The sequence below is a fragment of the Phallusia mammillata genome, chromosome 4, assembly GCF_965637545.1.
Source record: "Phallusia mammillata chromosome 4, kaPhaMamm4.hap1.1, whole genome shotgun sequence".
Classification (NCBI taxonomy): Eukaryota; Metazoa; Chordata; class Ascidiacea; order Phlebobranchia; family Ascidiidae; genus Phallusia; species Phallusia mammillata.
The window spans coordinates 1,093,871-1,111,538 of NC_137255.1; the positions used below are offsets into that span (position 1 = coordinate 1,093,871).

Genomic DNA, 17,668 nt, shown 5'->3' on the forward strand with positions numbered 1-17,668 from the left:
CAATAAAACTGGAAACAAAAAGAACTTCTCAATGTTTTCAGGACACTGTATTTATAAACACGGGACAAAACTACTACACGATAACGGAAAATTATAAAAAATTAGAAAACTTCAGATTTGCTGCTAACATTTTTCTAGAGGGGCAGCACAGGCATCAAAAGTTCAAGGGGCAAAACTTTAAAAAAGCATAAAACTTGTGCAGTGTTGGTTTCTCATCAGGTCGCTTGCTGTCGACTAGGCACTTCATGCACAAAGCACACAGCAACACAAGTTATGTAAGCAATGAACTATCGGAAACAAGCCAACCACGGTGAGAAATTCAAATGTACCAGAGCTGTGCCAGAGAAAAACATTTTTGTCCAATATTTTCTACATGTGGAGTGATATTTGGCAAATATTCATGATAAATCATTAAAGGAAGAGCGTCGGTGTTGGTATATATTTGAATGTGCACTTTTGAGATATTATTTTGCCCTGAGGCATAATTCTCAGGTGAGTCTCGTTCCACAAAATATGGTTTTCACATTGAATTATCTCCCAAACATCACAACATGACCTTTCTTCAAAAAAAAAAGCAATTTTCCCAACCATGCCCGGAATGGTATCACTGACATAAACTCATTATGACATCATAATACAAAGCAGAGGTTATTCAGGGTCAGACTGCATGTGCACAGTGGTGATGTGACACCACTACAGACAAGTTATGCCAAAATACTTGTATTATTAAATGTGGCATTGGATGAAGTAGTGCTGTGTTGTTGCTACTTGAAGTAACATAGCAACACTTCTGTGCCAAGTAAAACTTCAATGTTAAATACAAAAATCAACCGTATGTTAAGCAATCTAGCACGAAACAAGATAATTAGGTGCTGATAGAAAAACGCCAGGTTTGTTGGCACAGTGCCAACTTTAACTGTGAACACCAACGAGATAATGAGGTTCTTATGCTTGCATGACATGCGTTATAATAATGGGGCAGTGTGCAGTCTGTAGGCTATTGTGTACCAGAAGCTGTATTGGAGACAGTAAGGTTTTGTTTCATTTTCAAAATGACAATTTTTCCCGTATTAATGAAAATAGTGGAGGTTTTTGAGTCAATATACAAAAAACTTAAATAGGATTGTTTAGTGTGAGGAATATATTGGACACCTGGAAACACTTTTGTTGTCAGTCACAATACCACATACTTATCACAAAAGTTAAATACTTGACAAAAGGTTCCAAAAGTGACCATTGATTTAATTATGGGTGTTTCAAGCAATAGGTTTTGTTTTGCTTGGGTTTTCCGGAATGAGTGACCCACCAAGAACTGCACCAACACTTGATGGCGTGTCAGTAATCTCATGAACAGCTCATGAATGAATCCACATTTGGTTGCTTTCAGTGTATGAGGTGTTAGTTGTCCGAGACCACTTCAATAAGTCGCGGCTTTTTTCGGGCAGGTTCACTCGCAAAGTCTTCTTTCACTGTGTCAGACTTTATTTCATCTACTTTTACGTCAATTGTCTCTTTGACAGGAACTATTTCAACCTTCTCTTTGCTCTCATCCAGTTTTGTGTCGCCTGACGAACTGTCGTCGTCCGAGTCATCATCAGAATAATCCACCAACCCGACGAGTCCGTTCTTCACAGCCACAGGTTTTGCATCAGCAGCTAGGCTTGATTTCTCGGTGGACTCGATGCCATTTGCATGGTTGGTTTTTGATTCAGCAGCAAGCCGCTCATTAAGTTTGTCAATGTCAGCTTGTTTTTTCTTTGATTGGTCATTTTCAGAAGGTTTTTCTGCCTCTAAAATGCTGTCGATGTTGATTTTTGGGGTTTCGGCATCAAATGAGTCTGACTCAGCAGAAAAGTTCATTTCTCCTGAGTCATCCTCGCCATCGTCTTTTTCAAACCACATCTCCTCGTCCTCATCCATGGCTCTCGCATCCCGACGATATCTATTGTTTCTCCCTCCTCCCTCAGCACCATCAGTCAAGCCCAGTCTGTGATTTTCACGATGTTTCTGCTGCTCATAGCGGAGTTTTAATCCACTAAAGGTCTTCACATAATCGATCAATTCCAACTTCTTGTAGTGCTGCTCCACCACATGAGTGATGAGGGATTTAATGTCCTCGATCCGAATGAACTCGAACATCTCGAGGATCGCAGAATTGATGAGGTTGTATCTTTTGCCCGACTCAAATAAAGCATCTACAACCGGCTTCATAAGATCTCCTTTGATGATATAGCGGTTGTAAAAATCATCGATGGTGCTGATTATTTTCCTCATAAACCTCAGGGATGCAAGAGCTAGAAAAATGTGCTTGGAGTTCAGAAGGACGAGGACTCGTCTGAGAAGATCCTTGTTTAGAATGTAGTTTTTTACATGATACGTATGATGCTCAACTGAAAACGTGATGAGGTCGAGAATGAGGCTTAGGAGGTGGGCTGTTTGGTAATCATCCTTGCCTGGCTTCTTTTCATCGGCAGTGTTGGCAAGTAACGGAGCCATTAACACATGCATGCAGTTTTTGTAAAAAAAGCCAAGGAATTCAGTCTTCTCATTTTTGTTTGCCATCATGTTCTCGGGATCGAGGAGCACCCGGAGCAATCCAGTGAGCTGCATCGCACAACTTAATTCCGGATCAGGATCATAGATCATTTGCTCGATGACGAGGTTGAGAAGGAAAAGATCTTCATCTCCGTTGGTGTCTGTGCGAGCCTCATCCATCTCCTTGTGTGCAAAATCCCGCACCATAGAGGGACTGTGCTCAACCACATGGGCGAACATGTCAATTGCAAGTCGATGGAGTTGGGGGTCCTCTCCTGCGAGCAAGGATTCGACCCCTTGTAAAATACCAAGCTCTCCAAGTTTAATGAAGAACTCATCTCTGGGAGCTGGCTGAAGGGTTTGGGATAACGAACAAAGCTCACGAATGAAGCCGGCTACTTCGCGACGCTGGCTGTCGTTCAGATTGTCGTCACGAAGTTGAGTGAAAAGGGTTTTCAGGAGGTTTTCATCGTCTTGTACCATGTTTACTATTTCAATCTACATTATAAAAACAATATATTTTATCTTGCAATAAAATTAGAGCCAGTATTTGCGAAAAAAGCATGATTATGTTTCAACAATTTTGCTCAGAACATTCAAAACCATGCATTGTGTGTCTAAATATAATTTATCTTGCAATGAAACTTAATATAGATTAACAGGCAGTATAGAGTAATTCAACATTCACTACTTTCAAAATGGTCATTTTTTGGCCCTTTACACTGTTTTACCCCAATGATTTTTTATGTGTGTACGTTTAATGCAGTGGAATATTCATTACTTTTAAATCTTGCATTAAACAGTGTGTTTAACAAACATTTTGTTTGTATAAGTTCAATGCGGTAGAATGCACAAAACAACTTACCTTGTTGAAAAATATGAGTGAACTGAGAGTAGAAAGGGTGTTTTCCTCAAACACAGATGGTGTTGGAAGCACGACGTCCTGAATGTACTGGAGTCGAAACGTCTGGTGGATTTTCTTTTTCAGATTTGGATTTTCTATGGGCACCACTTCTTTAAAGTTGACTTCTTGTAACAAATATTCCCGATGTTTCCTCGGTTCACGCAGAGCTGGGTCGTATTCCAAGCAACCCACAACCTCCATAATGTTGGAATCTTGCAGTAAAACATCGAACAAACCAGTCCTGTTTAGTAGGAAAATCCCCTTCATGATTTCATAAAGCCGATGCAGGCCATCAGTATTTTCCAAATCCTCGCAGGTTCGGAATAAGGAGAGAAGTTTTGGAATGTAATCTGACTCCTCGATTGCCCGCACAAGTTGGTCCCGTCGAACGAGGGACGATAAAGCTATTGTGAAAAGTTCTGCAATCTCATCGAGTTCCCCGAGTTCACAGGCTGGGAGGTTGTATGGGGAAGCAGATTGACGCTGTAACGAGTCGGCGCTGTCATCGAGGCGACTGGATGAGAGCTCGTCGTCGTCATCACCATCATCAACAACATCCTGAGTAATTTCAACCGAAGGATCTTTGCCTTGCACCTGATAAAAAACAGAAACATGATTTAAAACTACAGACTAAGCAGTAGAAATAAATATAAAAGTGACTTTACATATCAGTATTCAGATAATGTATTTATGTGACAAACATGATTCATACAAGTGGCTTCCTAATATTGCCCTGTGGCAAAAAAAAAAAAAAATATTTTTCCACTACAAATATTGTCCATCTCAACTTTACGGGAATGTGATTCTTACTTACATTTTCGTAGAAGACCAAGTATTGTTAAAAATGAAAGGTATGATTAAATACATGACCAGATAAAATGAAAATACATCATCACAACATTCTCTTGGCTTGCGGTAAAAAACTTCCAAGAACATAAAACTCACATGGCAAATTTTTTCCCAGATTTCATCACAGCCGGCTCGCTCCTGAAAGCTGAGAGCAAGATCTGTGCTTTCACCTTCCGACCAAACTATGAGGGTTTCCTGTTGTTTCTGGTATGCTGTATCGGGAAGAATTTGAGATTCTAGCAGGAGAGAGCCGTCCTGCTCAGCTCGAACAATCAGCGTCATGCCCTTCAGACTTTCTACATATGCTGATGATACATGGCCTGTTCCTCGATCGTCCCATTGTCGTTCATCGTTCAATGTGTACACCTTTACTCTTCGGCGCGTATCAGCCATTTCAAGGTGCACCATTCACTTGATTCTGTTTTAGTGGTTTAGTTTTTCGTGGAGCTGCTTCTGTTTACACAAATCTTCGTTGGAACAAACAATTGCGAGTCTTCAGTGTTTTGACGCTTGTTCGTTTTTACTGTACCCGATTTATTGATACATTTTAGGTCCCAAGGCAAAGTGATAGGTTCTAATCGACCACAAATGTTTTCTATCAGTTCCTGAAGTAAACTGTTACTGGGATTTCTAACAAATCCAACAGTCGAGGCTCTTTTAAGGTCGAGCAACTTGCAGAGATGGTTGCTTAAATCAGGAACGCAGCCTGCTTTGATATTGTGGGTGGATGAGAGCAACAGAATATGGTTGATAGCATTCAACGGTTTGATCGAACGACAACAAAGTACCAGGGAAAGCTCGTTTCGTTCCAAACCCTTGGTAACTTCACGAATTCCAAACACTACTTGCTTTCTGAAACAAAACAAAATAGGTTTGCTGGCTTAAAAATGTTTGTTCAGTGGAAAATTCCTTATAGACGTGAGGATTGAATGCCTTGATATTTCCTATTATTTAGAAGCAATAAACATAAATTTGAGAGTTGAGTCTACTGTACATGAACAACTGTGTGGGATTTAAAATTGCTACAAGAGCAAATTTCACACAAACAGATGGTTCACACCATGCTAGAACTTCACATTTCTGCTGCGCTCCTTTTTAATTATCATTTTTAGGAAACCCTTATTTCACACTTTTTATCCATCTTTTATGTGACTCCAGTGGCAAATTGTTTGTGTAAATACTAGGATATTTGTGTTAAAATGAATAAAAGTGTCTGGTATATCGACATAAATTAAGTGTTACAGTAAATTATAATCATATTGTATTGGTATCAAACCTCTATAACAGGGGTGGGCAACCTTTGTTACTGTAGGGCCAATTATAAATGTCAAAATTGGATCGAGGGCCGCACATGTTCATCACACAAAGTGATTTTGCTTTGTTTCTTACCAAATATGCTTAACTGCAAGTATAATTCGTATTTGATTCTAGCCACATTTTGTCAGATCGCAGAAAACTAGCATCAGGCGCATTAATCAGCTCAAAAACATGTACTAATTGGACTCGCTTGCCAGTACTTTTAAAATCCAAGCGTCTCTGCGGGCCGCACCAGCTTTAATGAAGGGCCCGCGGCCACAGGTTGCCCACCCCTGCTTTATAACATCTCAAAAGGCAAGTTTGGGTATTACACAGCTGACAATGCAGCAATCATCTGAAGTTGCAGGAATAATGCATGTTGGGGTTTTTGCACGATGCAACAAACAGCAAACCTTATTCACCCCTGGACAGCAAAATATCATAACAACGTGATTCATTTCCCCAGCTATGTAAACATTGGATGAAACACATCAGAAAAGAAAGTGTTACTTCATGTCACAGAATCTATTTATATCATCACGTCTCTTTCTGTAATTTGCTTTAAAAAAAGTTCACAGCAAAATCAACTGCATGGGGACCATAGAGAGACTGATATGTTTTTTACTGATATATTTTATTGGTACTTAAGTAGGCCGACAACTGATATTTTATTTGCAGTATACCATTTATATTTTTTAACGTCCAAAACTTTAAGTTGTTTACCAGGCCAGCATTCTGTGATTATAGGATAGAGTATCAAAAACTAGTAGTTCGAAGGCCATGCTTTGCTATCATAGCTAAAAAAATGAACGATATCATCTGTGTAACACTACAACTAACAAAAGCCATGTCAGAGCATCACAGCTTTCAACCTTGATTTGCCTTGATGCCGATTAGTGACTAGACAATGCTTTAAGGCGAGACCCAGTTGCATCAAGCAAAATAAACATAGTTGTCATTTATCAGCCAAAAAGTGACAAAAAGGCTGATACCAATAATCGTTAATATGTCGAATATCGGTCTATCCCTAATGAGAACAGAAACCTGGACACTTTTTTTAGGTTTAGCAGTTTATGCTGTAATAGTTTTTATGTTGTAACTATAGGTGGCATATTTCTTGGTATAAACTCACCCCAATATATCTTTCAGTTGAGTGATCACTGGTTTATCAATAGCGCCACTTTCTAAAAGAGTTTTCTCGTTACAGATTGACGTAAAAAATCTGTAAATCGTACAGAATGTTATTAAAAAAGGGTTAAAATATATTTCTCCTAAAACAAAAAAAATATTATCAATAATTAAAAAACACAATTTATGAGATTGTGGCAATGAGACTGCAGTATGTATTGACTAATTCTTTTGGTTATCATAACAGTATACACTACTGAAAAAAGAATTTTGTGTAATTTCATATCGGTTTATGTAATTGGCAAACAATCATTTTGTTTACTTGATTATATAGAACAGTTTACCAACACTTAAAATTAACAAAAATCTATAAAACAAGCTTAATAAATGATCTAATATCTTTACCACAATTTTATTGTAAAATAACCAAAAATCAAACTCCCAAAATTAAAGTAAGTTTAATAACACAATACATAAACATACTTGTTGGTCTCAGATAGAATGTAAGGAGCAGTTCCCTTGTGGAGTTGGGGCCTGAGAGAAATTATAAAAGAGTTTAAGGAAAGCAAAATGTGAAATGATCGCTATCAGAAGGTCTTTGGCTGAACAATGTGTGCATTAAAGTAAGGAGAAAATGCAAGCAGCTTCAGGGAGCAGTGTTGTAGTAATTACATTATGCAATACTTGGTTTGGGTAGGTCATGCACTTTGAGAAAATCGATGTCTACAAATGACAAAGTTTAAAAGGTAAGTTGTTAATTGTTTCAAATTGACCAAGTTGATTGTACTGGAAACTTGACTGCAAAACATTTCTCCGTTTTTTTAGAATCAGCAACATGGCAGATATTTGTAAATCTATATTCTATGTTGAAAATAAAGTGGAGCGGCTGTGCTGAGGATTGTCTAAATTCAGTATATATATATATGTTTGTATTTGCCAAGAACGGATGGTGTAGAATACAAATCTTTTTAAACTAAAAATATGTATTTAAACTGCATGACAATGTTTGCTTTACAACTTTTATTACACTGCATAACTATGGATGTATTTTTATAATTCATGTCATTCAAATGCCATGATTATGTACTTAAGACACACAGACATGGACTTTTTTACAGCAGACTTGATAAGAGTAAACATTTTACAACACCACACCTACTGTAAGAAAGTTAATTTTAAATTTGTTTATGGAATTCAATAGAAAATGTTACACATAATGAGTTACAGCCAATTGGAGCAATCAGCTAGTTTGTAGTCGAAGTGAAAAACAACTTACTTGTATAAATGTGCTGGCCCAAAAAAATTGCTGTAAAACTTTATCATTTTCACTTGGAGTTTCCTTACTATTAGTTTTGTTAGGTTTTAGAAATCCGCATCAAGTTTTAAACTTACCAGGAGATAAGATAGGGATGAAGCAAAGAGCTTTTCAACACAACTTTGTGCTCACGTTGCTTGATTGCTCCTACTGTGCCGCTCTTGGACATATCGAAACCATTTTACTCTATGTTTAACTCATACAATACCCCTGCAATGCAACGTAAAGATGTAAACACATGTTGTGTTAAATTGTACAACAACAATTAAAAAACTATTACAAGGACTTGGACCAACTTTATTAGTCTAAATGCCATTTTCACTTATTTCTGTAATGCCTAAGTGCAAAAGAAAAGATTACAAAAGCACTTCGCTGGAGCAACTAACCATAAAATCCTGTTGTTTCATTTTTGAACTAATACACTATTAAGTTCTGCTATTTTTTTACACACCTTAAGCAGACAGGAGATTTTAAAGTGTGTTTTATGCAATAATTAAATAGTAGGTTATGCTAATATAGCTGACAAAAGGGTTGTTAGCAAACATTGTTGGACTTAAACTACCAATAACAGTCGGACAAATTTAAAATTAGCATCAAGAGAACAAGAGTAATTGGCCGATAGTTAGGAGAAACGCTTGTGAAAATAAATATTACTGCCAGAAATGATATATTTATACCAGAGTTATTGATTAGAAAAATACAAGTGGCATATGTGCACATAGCTTTAAATCATTCAAAAACTGCAATGGTAATACAATGGAAATTTAAGCAGAGCTATATGGTGCAGTTTAAAACAATACAATACACAATATGGAGGACATTAAGTTATATCAATAACTTTTTAGTTAAACATCACCCAAACCATGAAAGACAGTCAAGACCAGCCATTTGCTAAATATATGAATATTTTTTCATGTGACTAAGCCAGGCCACATTTATCATCTCAAAACTTTTTATACATTTCCCTTTGTGACCAAACAAGTATTTTAAATAACAACATAAACTTGACTGGCATTCGGCCCGAAGCTATCTGTAAAAATGTAAATAGTTGGATAACTTTACATGGCAACCATCAGAAGTTTGTAGGCAATTAATGTCCATGAATATTGCTTAATAAAGAAGAGTTTTTACATATCTGATTCATAAAAATTATACAAATAAAATTTTAAATGAAATTATTGTTTAAACAACACTATAGTAGCCAGAACAAGGATCTAAAGAATATATCTTAAAATGTTTATTCAGTTTTATACAGTAGTTTTAAATAGGAGTTTTTTACACTCCAGTAAAGTGAAATCATCATTTTTCAACAATGTGTAAAAACAGATTTCTAAGTGGACGTAACTGTACATTATAAATTGAATTCTTGAATTTTAAACATAAGTTTTATTGCTACTTTAACATGAGGTTCTGTCAACTTATAATTTACCACAGAACGTTTGTGTTGCAAATGTAATAACTTGATATATTTTGTCCACAAGCTTAAAAACTCAATATTGTTAAGTTTTTAAAACTGTTTTTCGTTTATACGGTCAGTAATAGATTCTTTTTCAATGTTGCAAGACAACAATTTTAAAAGCCATTTATTTACAATTTTAACACATTTTGATGTGTTTTAACTTTAAATAATTATAACACAATTTATGTTTTAAAGTAACACAACAAAACTTATGAAGTTTGCAAAATAGAATACAAATTACGCAACATTAAAAAAAGTTTTTTTTGGTTTGGATCATGGCCAACTTAAAGTTAAATTTCTTTAATGCGGAACAACATGAAATGTATCATGAAGTAAAAGACAGAAATACCAAACAATTCTACTGACTTTCGGATTATATCTAGAGGCCTAAAGTCAGTAAAAACGGATTGAAAGTCGTTTTGTGCCAAAAAACGATTTTCTTGAAAAACGCTCTGAACTGAACGTGAGAAGAAATAAATCGACGATAAAATAATTCACAACGGTTCGAAAATACGCGAGAAGAAAAAATACTTTTTTGTCTGATTTCTATTAACTACAATTTTATGGAAGCAAAGCATTACAAGTTCTTTGGCTTTCTGTATTTAGTTGTAGCGTTTAATTCCACACTCGTTTGTGAAAAAGTAGTTCAGAAGTTGACAAAATGGGCAAATTAATGCATGTTAAATAGTTACGATGGTTTGCCTGTTAGGTACACATTTTCTCTGGATGTGCCCTCTAGTTCCAGAAAAACTGGTTGCCATCTTTGAATAAGATTATTATCTACACTAGAGTACTTGAAATCGCAAGTCGTGTTTATTATGCTCGTTGCTTTTTGCATGCAGGAATAACAGGCAGTTGCAGAACCATTAAGCTAGTTATTTTCCTGCAGACCGGCTTAGTTCGGCTTCAGACGTAAAGTATTCAGATTGATACACCGGTGTTGACCTCCACTTTTTATGTTTCATTGAGTTCATCAGGATATTTTTGTGTGTGTTTTGGTGCAATGGTCGCATTATTAGAAATGTGTCTTGCAAAGTACGCCATTATCCTGATGAAGGCGTATTGTATGGGACGTCGAAACGTCGATTTCTTATCACAAAAATTGCTGGAAGAGCAATATTCGTTTATGCATTATGACTGGCAGCGATAACTTATTTACAAAGTTCTAACGTTAGATAGATGTTTACGGCTTGGTGATTGTTTTTCTGCAATGCGTCTCAATTTGTTCCAAGTGAAATACTCCCCTTGGCTCTAATGAACTGCTTACATCTTTGCACACGACTTTTTGCATTTTAATCAAAAACATAGCTGCCAGAGAGCTTATGTATACAGAATACACCAGTTCAACAATCACTGCTGTCATCATCAGTGCAGGCGTATTATTTTTTGTATTTACTTTGTAGTTTTTGTGACACAACGCTATTGCGTGCTGTCTTTTTTTTTCAGGCACAATTGATCTTTCTGTCTCAGTGTCTCAGTTCACACACAAAAAAACTCGGCGTAAAAGCTTATAATTTTTTGTTGTACTCGTAAAATCGTCGGTGTTTGGGAAAAAGGGAGGGCGCGCGCGAAATTGGGGGGTATGTACAGCGCCACGGTCTATCGCACAGCGCCACGGTCTGTCACACACCGTCACGGTCAGCTGCAGAAGGAAAATAACGCAAGGGAACAAAAAAAGACAAAAAAAACGCAAAGAGGTAAAAATGAACGGATGCGGCTCGCACAGTTGATGGGAAATTGAGCTGGAATGATGTATCACACAACACTAGAGTTGTATTAGGGGGGAGTGAGTTGCCAGGGGGGTGCGGGGGGGAGTTGGGTCGAGTCCTGAGCACAGTTGATAGTTCTATTTCATTTCGGGAATTCCCCCTTGGGCAACCTTGGGTTTAAAGGCACCAGCGCCATCCAGTGTTCGAATGTTTGGCTCCGACGGAATATTTCCTCATCACGGCGATTGAAAGGTCTGCTCCGGGTGATGCAGATCTGAAGTTGGGATCACTTGAATGTGGTGGAGGAGATCTTCATCCCTGAGGAGGAGTGGATGAGGAGGATAACTTGCTCTTCTCCCACTCTGCTCCTCCCACTCCTCCTCCGCTGGCTGAGTGCCAGCTTAGAGAGGAGACAACCTCTTTCATGGCATGATAGATGATGTTCTTCAGTTGCAGCTTGTCCTCGTGATTTGAGTGAGCGGATGAAAGATGTCGAAACTCCTCCATGAGTTTGTAACATTTGTCGACATGCTCCGGAGAAACAAAGTCCTCTGCTACTTTGATGCAGCTGTGGAGGTTGAAAACCTGGAAGCAAAAAGCAAAGATGTCAAAAAGCTGCATAAAGTTTTAAACATGTAAGTGTGATAAAATCATTGGCTGTTTCAGAACACAAAGCACGGTTCTGAAGAGTTTGAGCAAGCCAGTATTTGAAAGTAAGACATCGTTCGTTCGCATAAAAACAGCTTTTAGAAACCACGGTGCCTAAATTTTCCAAACTCCAACTCAATTTCTAAGACAATGCTTTCCCAATCGAGGCAAATTATGTGTGTCATTAGCATCAATTACCACAAAAATCAAATGATCAATTTCCACAAAGGAAATGGCATGAAAAACATCATATTGAGGCAGACTTATTACCTGGTGAGGTGCACCAGCAGGGATAAACACGCTGTCTCCTTCACATTGAACAATCGGGAATGATTCGACCCGGTACTCGTCTAATAATCGCTTGCGGAGTTTCTTGTCAAGGTAAACTTGCTGGTCATGAATGGGGTCATGGTCGTCCGATACAATCACACCATTCTCAGCTTTTACCTGCAGCAAAATTAGGGTTGTTACATGAGATGGTGGTAGTAGGCTACTTTGTAATATCCACTGGTGGCAATGGCACAGAATTTATTCTTACAACTGACTTTATTTACTTACACAGAGCACACAAAAAGAGTTGCTTTTGAAAATGATTCTGTTTTAATGCAAAGCCAATCTGTGAAAATTGTAAAAATACATGAATATTTCTATAGATCATGTATAGAAAACTAACAGACTAAACTAACTGGATTTTCCAAACATTTAAAACCGACAAACATAACAGGATTGATTTAATTACAGTATTGTGTTCTTTCATTGTTTTTTTTCCTATTTATGGATGTAATCATAATCAATTGCTGTAGTTTTTCTTACAGCTTGCATCATAATATACACAGCAGTATTTCTACACCATAGAAAAGTATGTTATGCAGTTTTACCTTTAAAATGAGACTCCTGATTTTATCAGTGTCTGAAGCTTTGAAAATATGCCACAGCGCTCCAGGTTTGTGATGCTTCACTCGCTCGATCTGGGAATCATCCACATCTCCCTCCTTGATTATCTGCAAAATAACAAGAGATTGTGTCAGAAAAACTCATTCTGGGTCAGCAAAATTATGTTCAAATTGTGGTTTTTAAATTTGCAATTGTACAGAATATTCAGTGCCAAACACATATAACTAACCTAGGACCTGACCTGGTTATTTTTTCAGCCACTTTTACCATTATTTATGTTGTTAATTCCAAGTTAACACAATTATGATCAAGAGTTCTCAGTCTCAACTACATGCAACTTTACTTTGGACGTGATCTATCGACCGGTGGTGGTATTCAGCCAGTTCGCACCGGTTGTATAGAACCGTCTAACGAAATTTTATGAAATCAGCGAACCGGTTAGCATTACTGGTTACTGTCAATTGACTTTTTGTAACAAACTGAGACTTTTGTCATAGAACGGACTGGCAACAAATTTCAATTCCACCACGGCTTTCGACCACTTTTAGCCTTATTCATGTTGTTCAGAGCCTTTCCATGTTACAATCTTTCACTAAAGCCCCAAATAGTCAATAAATTTAGCATTTTAGTTTTAAACACTGTTGCCACAACCTATGTAATATTCTAACAAAGTTATATCCCCATTGTGCTTATGTTGTGATTTTGTGTGTTTCGCTCTCAACGCACCTTGAGCAAAGTTTCTACTGCTCCTTCTGGTTCATCTTTAGGAACTCCAACATACACCATAAGATTGCAAGCATCGGAAATATCAAGATGAAGGTTCGTCGTTCCCTGGCTCCAATCCTCCTCGGTGACCCAACCTGACCAAGACAAGCATCCAGTTAAACACAAATCAACGTGAAACAGTAGGTGCTCAAAACATAAGCGTAACACATGCAAATTATATTTGTCGGACAATCAACTCATATAACAAAAATAGTGTTAATGTACTCTGTATTAAATCCACACACACAAATTTTCCTGTACAGGCCTGTATTGTACTGTACCGAGCCCTTCAAAGAATTGTAAAAAAATTGTTGGCAGATTGTGCATGAAGCATAAGTAAGAGACACATGCGAATTATATTTGTGGGACAATCAACTTGTAGGCGCAATAAACTAAAAGTGTAAATATACTTTGTTTAAAATCAACCAAAAAAATCAGATTTTGAAACAGGACTGTATTGTACGGCACCAAATCAGTGATTAGAATACCTTTCAATATATTAAACAAACATTTTTTGGCAGTTTTGGCATTAAAACATGGCACACATCAGATGTCAATTTATGAAACATACCAATCAGTTAGTAACAATGTTAAGTGTCATTATGTATTGTCTTCATAAAAAAGACTCATGAGCAAGACCTACATGAAGCCAGTGATCATACAGCATTGTTCTAATTATGAATTTCTTAGTCTGTATTTCCTTGTTACTGCACATCATAATTTGCTTACATAAGCGAGACACACATGACAATCATAATTGTGTGGATAAGACTTTAGATCAGGGGTTCCCAACCTGTGGTACGCGTGCCACTAGTGGTACGCGAAGGTTTTTCAGGTGGTACGCGAGTAGATTCTGTTTTTTTCACAAAAAAATGGATTTACAACTTCATATTTTGTTTATCTGGTTTTGTTTACCAAAATTATTTCCCTAAGCTTATTCTTATGTTACGTAACTACTCCTGTTGTTTCGTATCATTACGATCTACAAACTACACGTCATGTCAATTGTCAACAAGAAGCACATTTGCTTCAAAAAAACGTTCAATGCTGTTCGACAATAGGCGTTAATTATCTCAAGCAGCGAAAATGCATGTAACAAAAATCTCATTAAATTTAGTTGTGGTGCTTTAGTGTTGTTTTAGTAGGACAATATTATTCTTCTCCATTCAATATGATTCGAACAGATTAGTTGTTCTGTGCAATGTGGTATGCGTGGCAGTAACAGAGCGTCCAAGTGGTACGAGATCGTAAAAAGGTCGGGAACCCCTGCTTTAGAGCACGACTTCCATGGAGTCAGTGATTATAAAGTATTGTTCTAATTATGAATTTCTTAGTCTGTATTTCCTTGTTACTTGTTACTTGTTACTGCACATTACAGTGTTGCTTACCATATGCGATGTACATCTTCGGGCCGAGATCCGGACGAACAAAGAAGTCAGGAAGATGAGCGGCGATGTTGAACTTTCCATCTCGTGCAGTGTAAGGGGAAAGAGGAAGAGCACTCATCAGATCCTGTGGAAGAAGAAGATGCAGAATGAGGATCAGTTTACATAAAAAAATGGAAAGAATGTATTATCACCAGTGGTGGGACTCAAAATTTGTTGTCAGCTGGTTCTATCACAAAAGTCATATTTTCAGCGGGATCTGTTACAACAACTCCATTGACAGTAACCAGTAATTCTGACCGGTTCGCTGATCTCATAAAATTTTGTAAGACGGTTCTATAGAACGGGTTCGAACCTGCTGAATCCCACCACTGCCTGTCACTGTTTTTTTGGCAAACATCACTCGATAGTAAACTGTACAAGCATTAAACCTGCTTTCTGATAGGGTGTTTATTAGGCACATAGTGCTTTAGTTTGCAAACGAGAAACAGATAAAGAATGCATGTTGCTGTTTGTTGGTAAACATGACATTGTATCGATAATAAAAAGTTGCACAAGCATAAAAATCTTATCTTTATGATGGTGGAGCATTTTAATTTAACATCTGCACACATGTGGACATTGAATACTTTTTTAAAAGTTGCATTCCAAAATTTTACTCACATCAAACATAGCTGGCATCGTGTCGATGAAATCTTCGGTGGTCGGCCAATCCTTCAACTTTAAAATCATTTTCTCTCCACTTTCTTCATCCACCAAACGATCTGCAAGTTATCAATTCAGATTGTCACAAAGTGAGTCAATTATCATTGAGTTTACAAATAAAGATTTTCATTCTTTTGTAAATGACAAATGCAGGCCAATTTTAAGAACGGGCAGGTAATTACTACTTCTACTTTAGCATCATTTATTTTGTAACAATGCCTTTGTTAAAACCATTGTTTTATGGCCCAAAAATGCACAGATCAGTTTCAAGTTGTTGTTTTTTCTCTGGTATGTTTGTGATGAATCACTAGTCTTGACAATTTAGATTTTAACTTTATTTAGATGTTAATTTTCACCCAAATGTTTCAGTTTACACAAGTAAACATTTTTCACCTTTAATGGATTCAAATCCATTCCAGAAATCTTTTATGTAAGCATTTGTGATGACCGACCCTTTCCTGCAGTTGATGAGAGCGTTACGTGTCGGTTCATCACCATGTTCGGCACAAATTGTGTCCGGTTTCCACAAATCACGATTCAAATACTTGGTGGCGCCAGAGGAAACAACAGGCTGCGTAGAAACAAACGTGACTCAAACAATCATGCATTGGTAAAACGCAATACAGGCAGACAACAAACTTTTTTAAACCATCATGTTAATAAAGAGACCAGGCTACTTTTGGGTTATTGTGATTAAAATGTAATTTATTAGGATATTTCATTTCTGCTGCAACTGTTTTTAACTTTAAATTTTTATATATTTTGCGTATTAGGATATTTTTATTTATGTACAACTGTTTTCAACTTTAAATTTGTATACTTTGGGGGCTTTAGGATTATTCTATTTTATTTCTTGTGCAATTTTTTATTTTCTCTCTTTTAAACTTTAAACCCATGAAAACCACAATACAGCACTTCACCCCTCACTATTTCCTAAATTGTGTAACAGCAATTCACAACAAGCACTCACCATTCCACAGAACCAGTGCATCTGGAAATTATCGATATCAACACGAGGTGAAGGGTCGGTTAATTTGGGGAGTTCCCCATTGCAGAACCACGATCTCGACAGATGTGAGGGAATCTTCGGCGGAACTAAACAAGAAATGGCAACATATTAATTCAGCAGTAATGTTTGCTAGAAACCTTATGGGTTATCTGTTGAACCAGTGGTTCCCAACAGGGAAGAATTGATTGTAATTTTTACATGTGGTTTGTAAACATACATTTAAGCTCTGGGAATATAACCTATGAAGTTGATAAAAGACTCATTTTTAAATGATCTTTGTATGCATCTACTGTAGTCTATGAGGGAAGAATGGAAATGTTTTTAATTGTTAAGGGAGGAATTCATCAAAAACGTTGGGAACCACTGCATTAAACTACGTATATGCTGGAATCAGCAAAGATTTCACAATTTCAGGTCCAACAGTATAAATATCTAGCTAATATAATTTAGTTCACAGAAATTAACAAATCCATACTCAAAGAAACTGAATCCTGTAATTACTAGGTATTATGAACAGTCATATTATGGACACCAACCTGGCATTTTGATTGCTACTTGTTGTTCAACTTCGAGTCTTTCAGTGGATGCTGGTTTTTCCTCACTAAATCAAACACAAGTTTGTTACCAGCAAAAGTAACTGGAATTTTTTCAAAACTTTATGCTGTAACATGCTTGTTGACAAACACTCGAGTTAATGTGATAGCTAAGTTGTATAACAACTGGCACCTTACACAGTAGAGCCAACTATTTTCAATCAAACACAAGTTTGTTACAAGCAAAAGTAACCAGATATTTTTGAGTGTTCAGTTTAAAATGAGATTGGTATTATAGCACATGTTTGTTGAAAAACACTGGAGTTTATGGGATAACTAGATAATTGAAGAGTTTATGCGATAGTTCTCTACCAACTGTCAACTTACACAGCAGAGTTGGGTTTTACAGGTGGGGATGACTTGCGTTGTTCACGGAGAGCGATGCTCGCCAACCAATCAAGCGGGGAGGCCGAACTTTCGCAGTCATAACTCTTGAAACGGCTGTAACAAAATTAATAGTCAGTATTTGTGACA

The 17,668-nt window shown here is 37.0% G+C and overlaps 3 protein-coding genes across 4 annotated transcripts in view; all 3 read right to left on the bottom strand.

Annotated features, from left to right (window-relative positions):
- Window positions 1–32: 32 nt before the first annotated feature.
- Window positions 33–4,696, bottom strand: LOC145224767 (serine/threonine-protein phosphatase 4 regulatory subunit 3-like). The gene is made up of 3 exons (XM_080091351.1): window positions 4,385–4,696; window positions 3,401–4,033; window positions 33–3,033 (listed from the first exon to the last, which is right to left on the bottom strand). The coding sequence occupies exons 1-3, from the start codon at window positions 4,694–4,696 to the stop codon at window positions 1,399–1,401; spliced, it is 2,580 nt and encodes an 859-aa protein (XP_079947477.1). The 3' UTR covers window positions 33–1,398.
- Window positions 4,697–4,707: 11 nt separating this feature from the next.
- On the bottom strand, window positions 4,708–8,260 carry LOC145224779 (ribonuclease P protein subunit p38-like). Its single transcript, XM_080091357.1, has 4 exons — window positions 8,105–8,260; window positions 7,196–7,246; window positions 6,717–6,806; window positions 4,708–5,140 (listed from the first exon to the last, which is right to left on the bottom strand). Exons 1-4 carry the CDS (start codon window positions 8,194–8,196, stop codon window positions 4,720–4,722), a joined length of 654 nt encoding a protein of 217 aa, XP_079947483.1. The 5' UTR covers window positions 8,197–8,260; the 3' UTR covers window positions 4,708–4,719.
- Window positions 8,261–10,981: 2,721 nt separating this feature from the next.
- The window catches only part of LOC145224766 (uncharacterized), a 46,921-nt gene continuing 40,234 nt past the window's right edge, over window positions 10,982–17,668 (bottom strand). For both annotated transcript variants that reach the window (XM_080091349.1, XM_080091350.1), the window contains 10 exons: window positions 17,522–17,635; window positions 17,138–17,202; window positions 16,563–16,687; window positions 15,986–16,163; window positions 15,551–15,651; window positions 14,891–15,014; window positions 13,464–13,597; window positions 12,722–12,844; window positions 12,114–12,290; window positions 10,982–11,780 (listed from right to left, as the gene is read on the bottom strand). In XM_080091349.1, the coding sequence (XP_079947475.1) occupies window positions 11,508–11,780; window positions 12,114–12,290; window positions 12,722–12,844; window positions 13,464–13,597; window positions 14,891–15,014; window positions 15,551–15,651; window positions 15,986–16,163; window positions 16,563–16,687; window positions 17,138–17,202; window positions 17,522–17,635 (1,414 nt within the window). In that variant the 3' untranslated portion in view covers window positions 10,982–11,507. The remainder of the gene's footprint in view (window positions 11,781–12,113; window positions 12,291–12,721; window positions 12,845–13,463; window positions 13,598–14,890; window positions 15,015–15,550; window positions 15,652–15,985; window positions 16,164–16,562; window positions 16,688–17,137; window positions 17,203–17,521; window positions 17,636–17,668) is intronic.

What these genes read in the sequence shown, in the direction of transcription:
- LOC145224779 (XM_080091357.1), bottom strand. Translation starts at nt 8,196, where the DNA reads ATGTCCAAGAGCGGCACAGTAGGAGCAATCAAGCAACGTGAGCACAAA. An exon ending in CATCCCTATCTTATCTCCTG is followed by an intron (nt 7,247 to 8,104) that starts GTAAGTTTAAAA and finishes AATTTCTCTCAG; the next exon opens with GCCCCAACTCCACAAGGGAA. An exon ending in CAACTGAAAGATATATTGGG is followed by an intron (nt 5,141 to 6,716) that starts GTGAGTTTATAC and finishes GTTTTGTTTCAG; the next exon opens with AAAGCAAGTAGTGTTTGGAA.
- LOC145224767 (XM_080091351.1), bottom strand. Translation starts at nt 4,696, where the DNA reads ATGGTGCACCTTGAAATGGCTGATACGCGCCGAAGAGTAAAGGTGTAC. An exon ending in TCTGGGAAAAAATTTGCCAT is followed by an intron (nt 4,034 to 4,384) that starts GTGAGTTTTATG and finishes GTTTTTTATCAG; the next exon opens with GTGCAAGGCAAAGATCCTTC. An exon ending in CACTCATATTTTTCAACAAG is followed by an intron (nt 3,034 to 3,400) that starts GTAAGTTGTTTT and finishes TTTATAATGTAG; the next exon opens with ATTGAAATAGTAAACATGGT.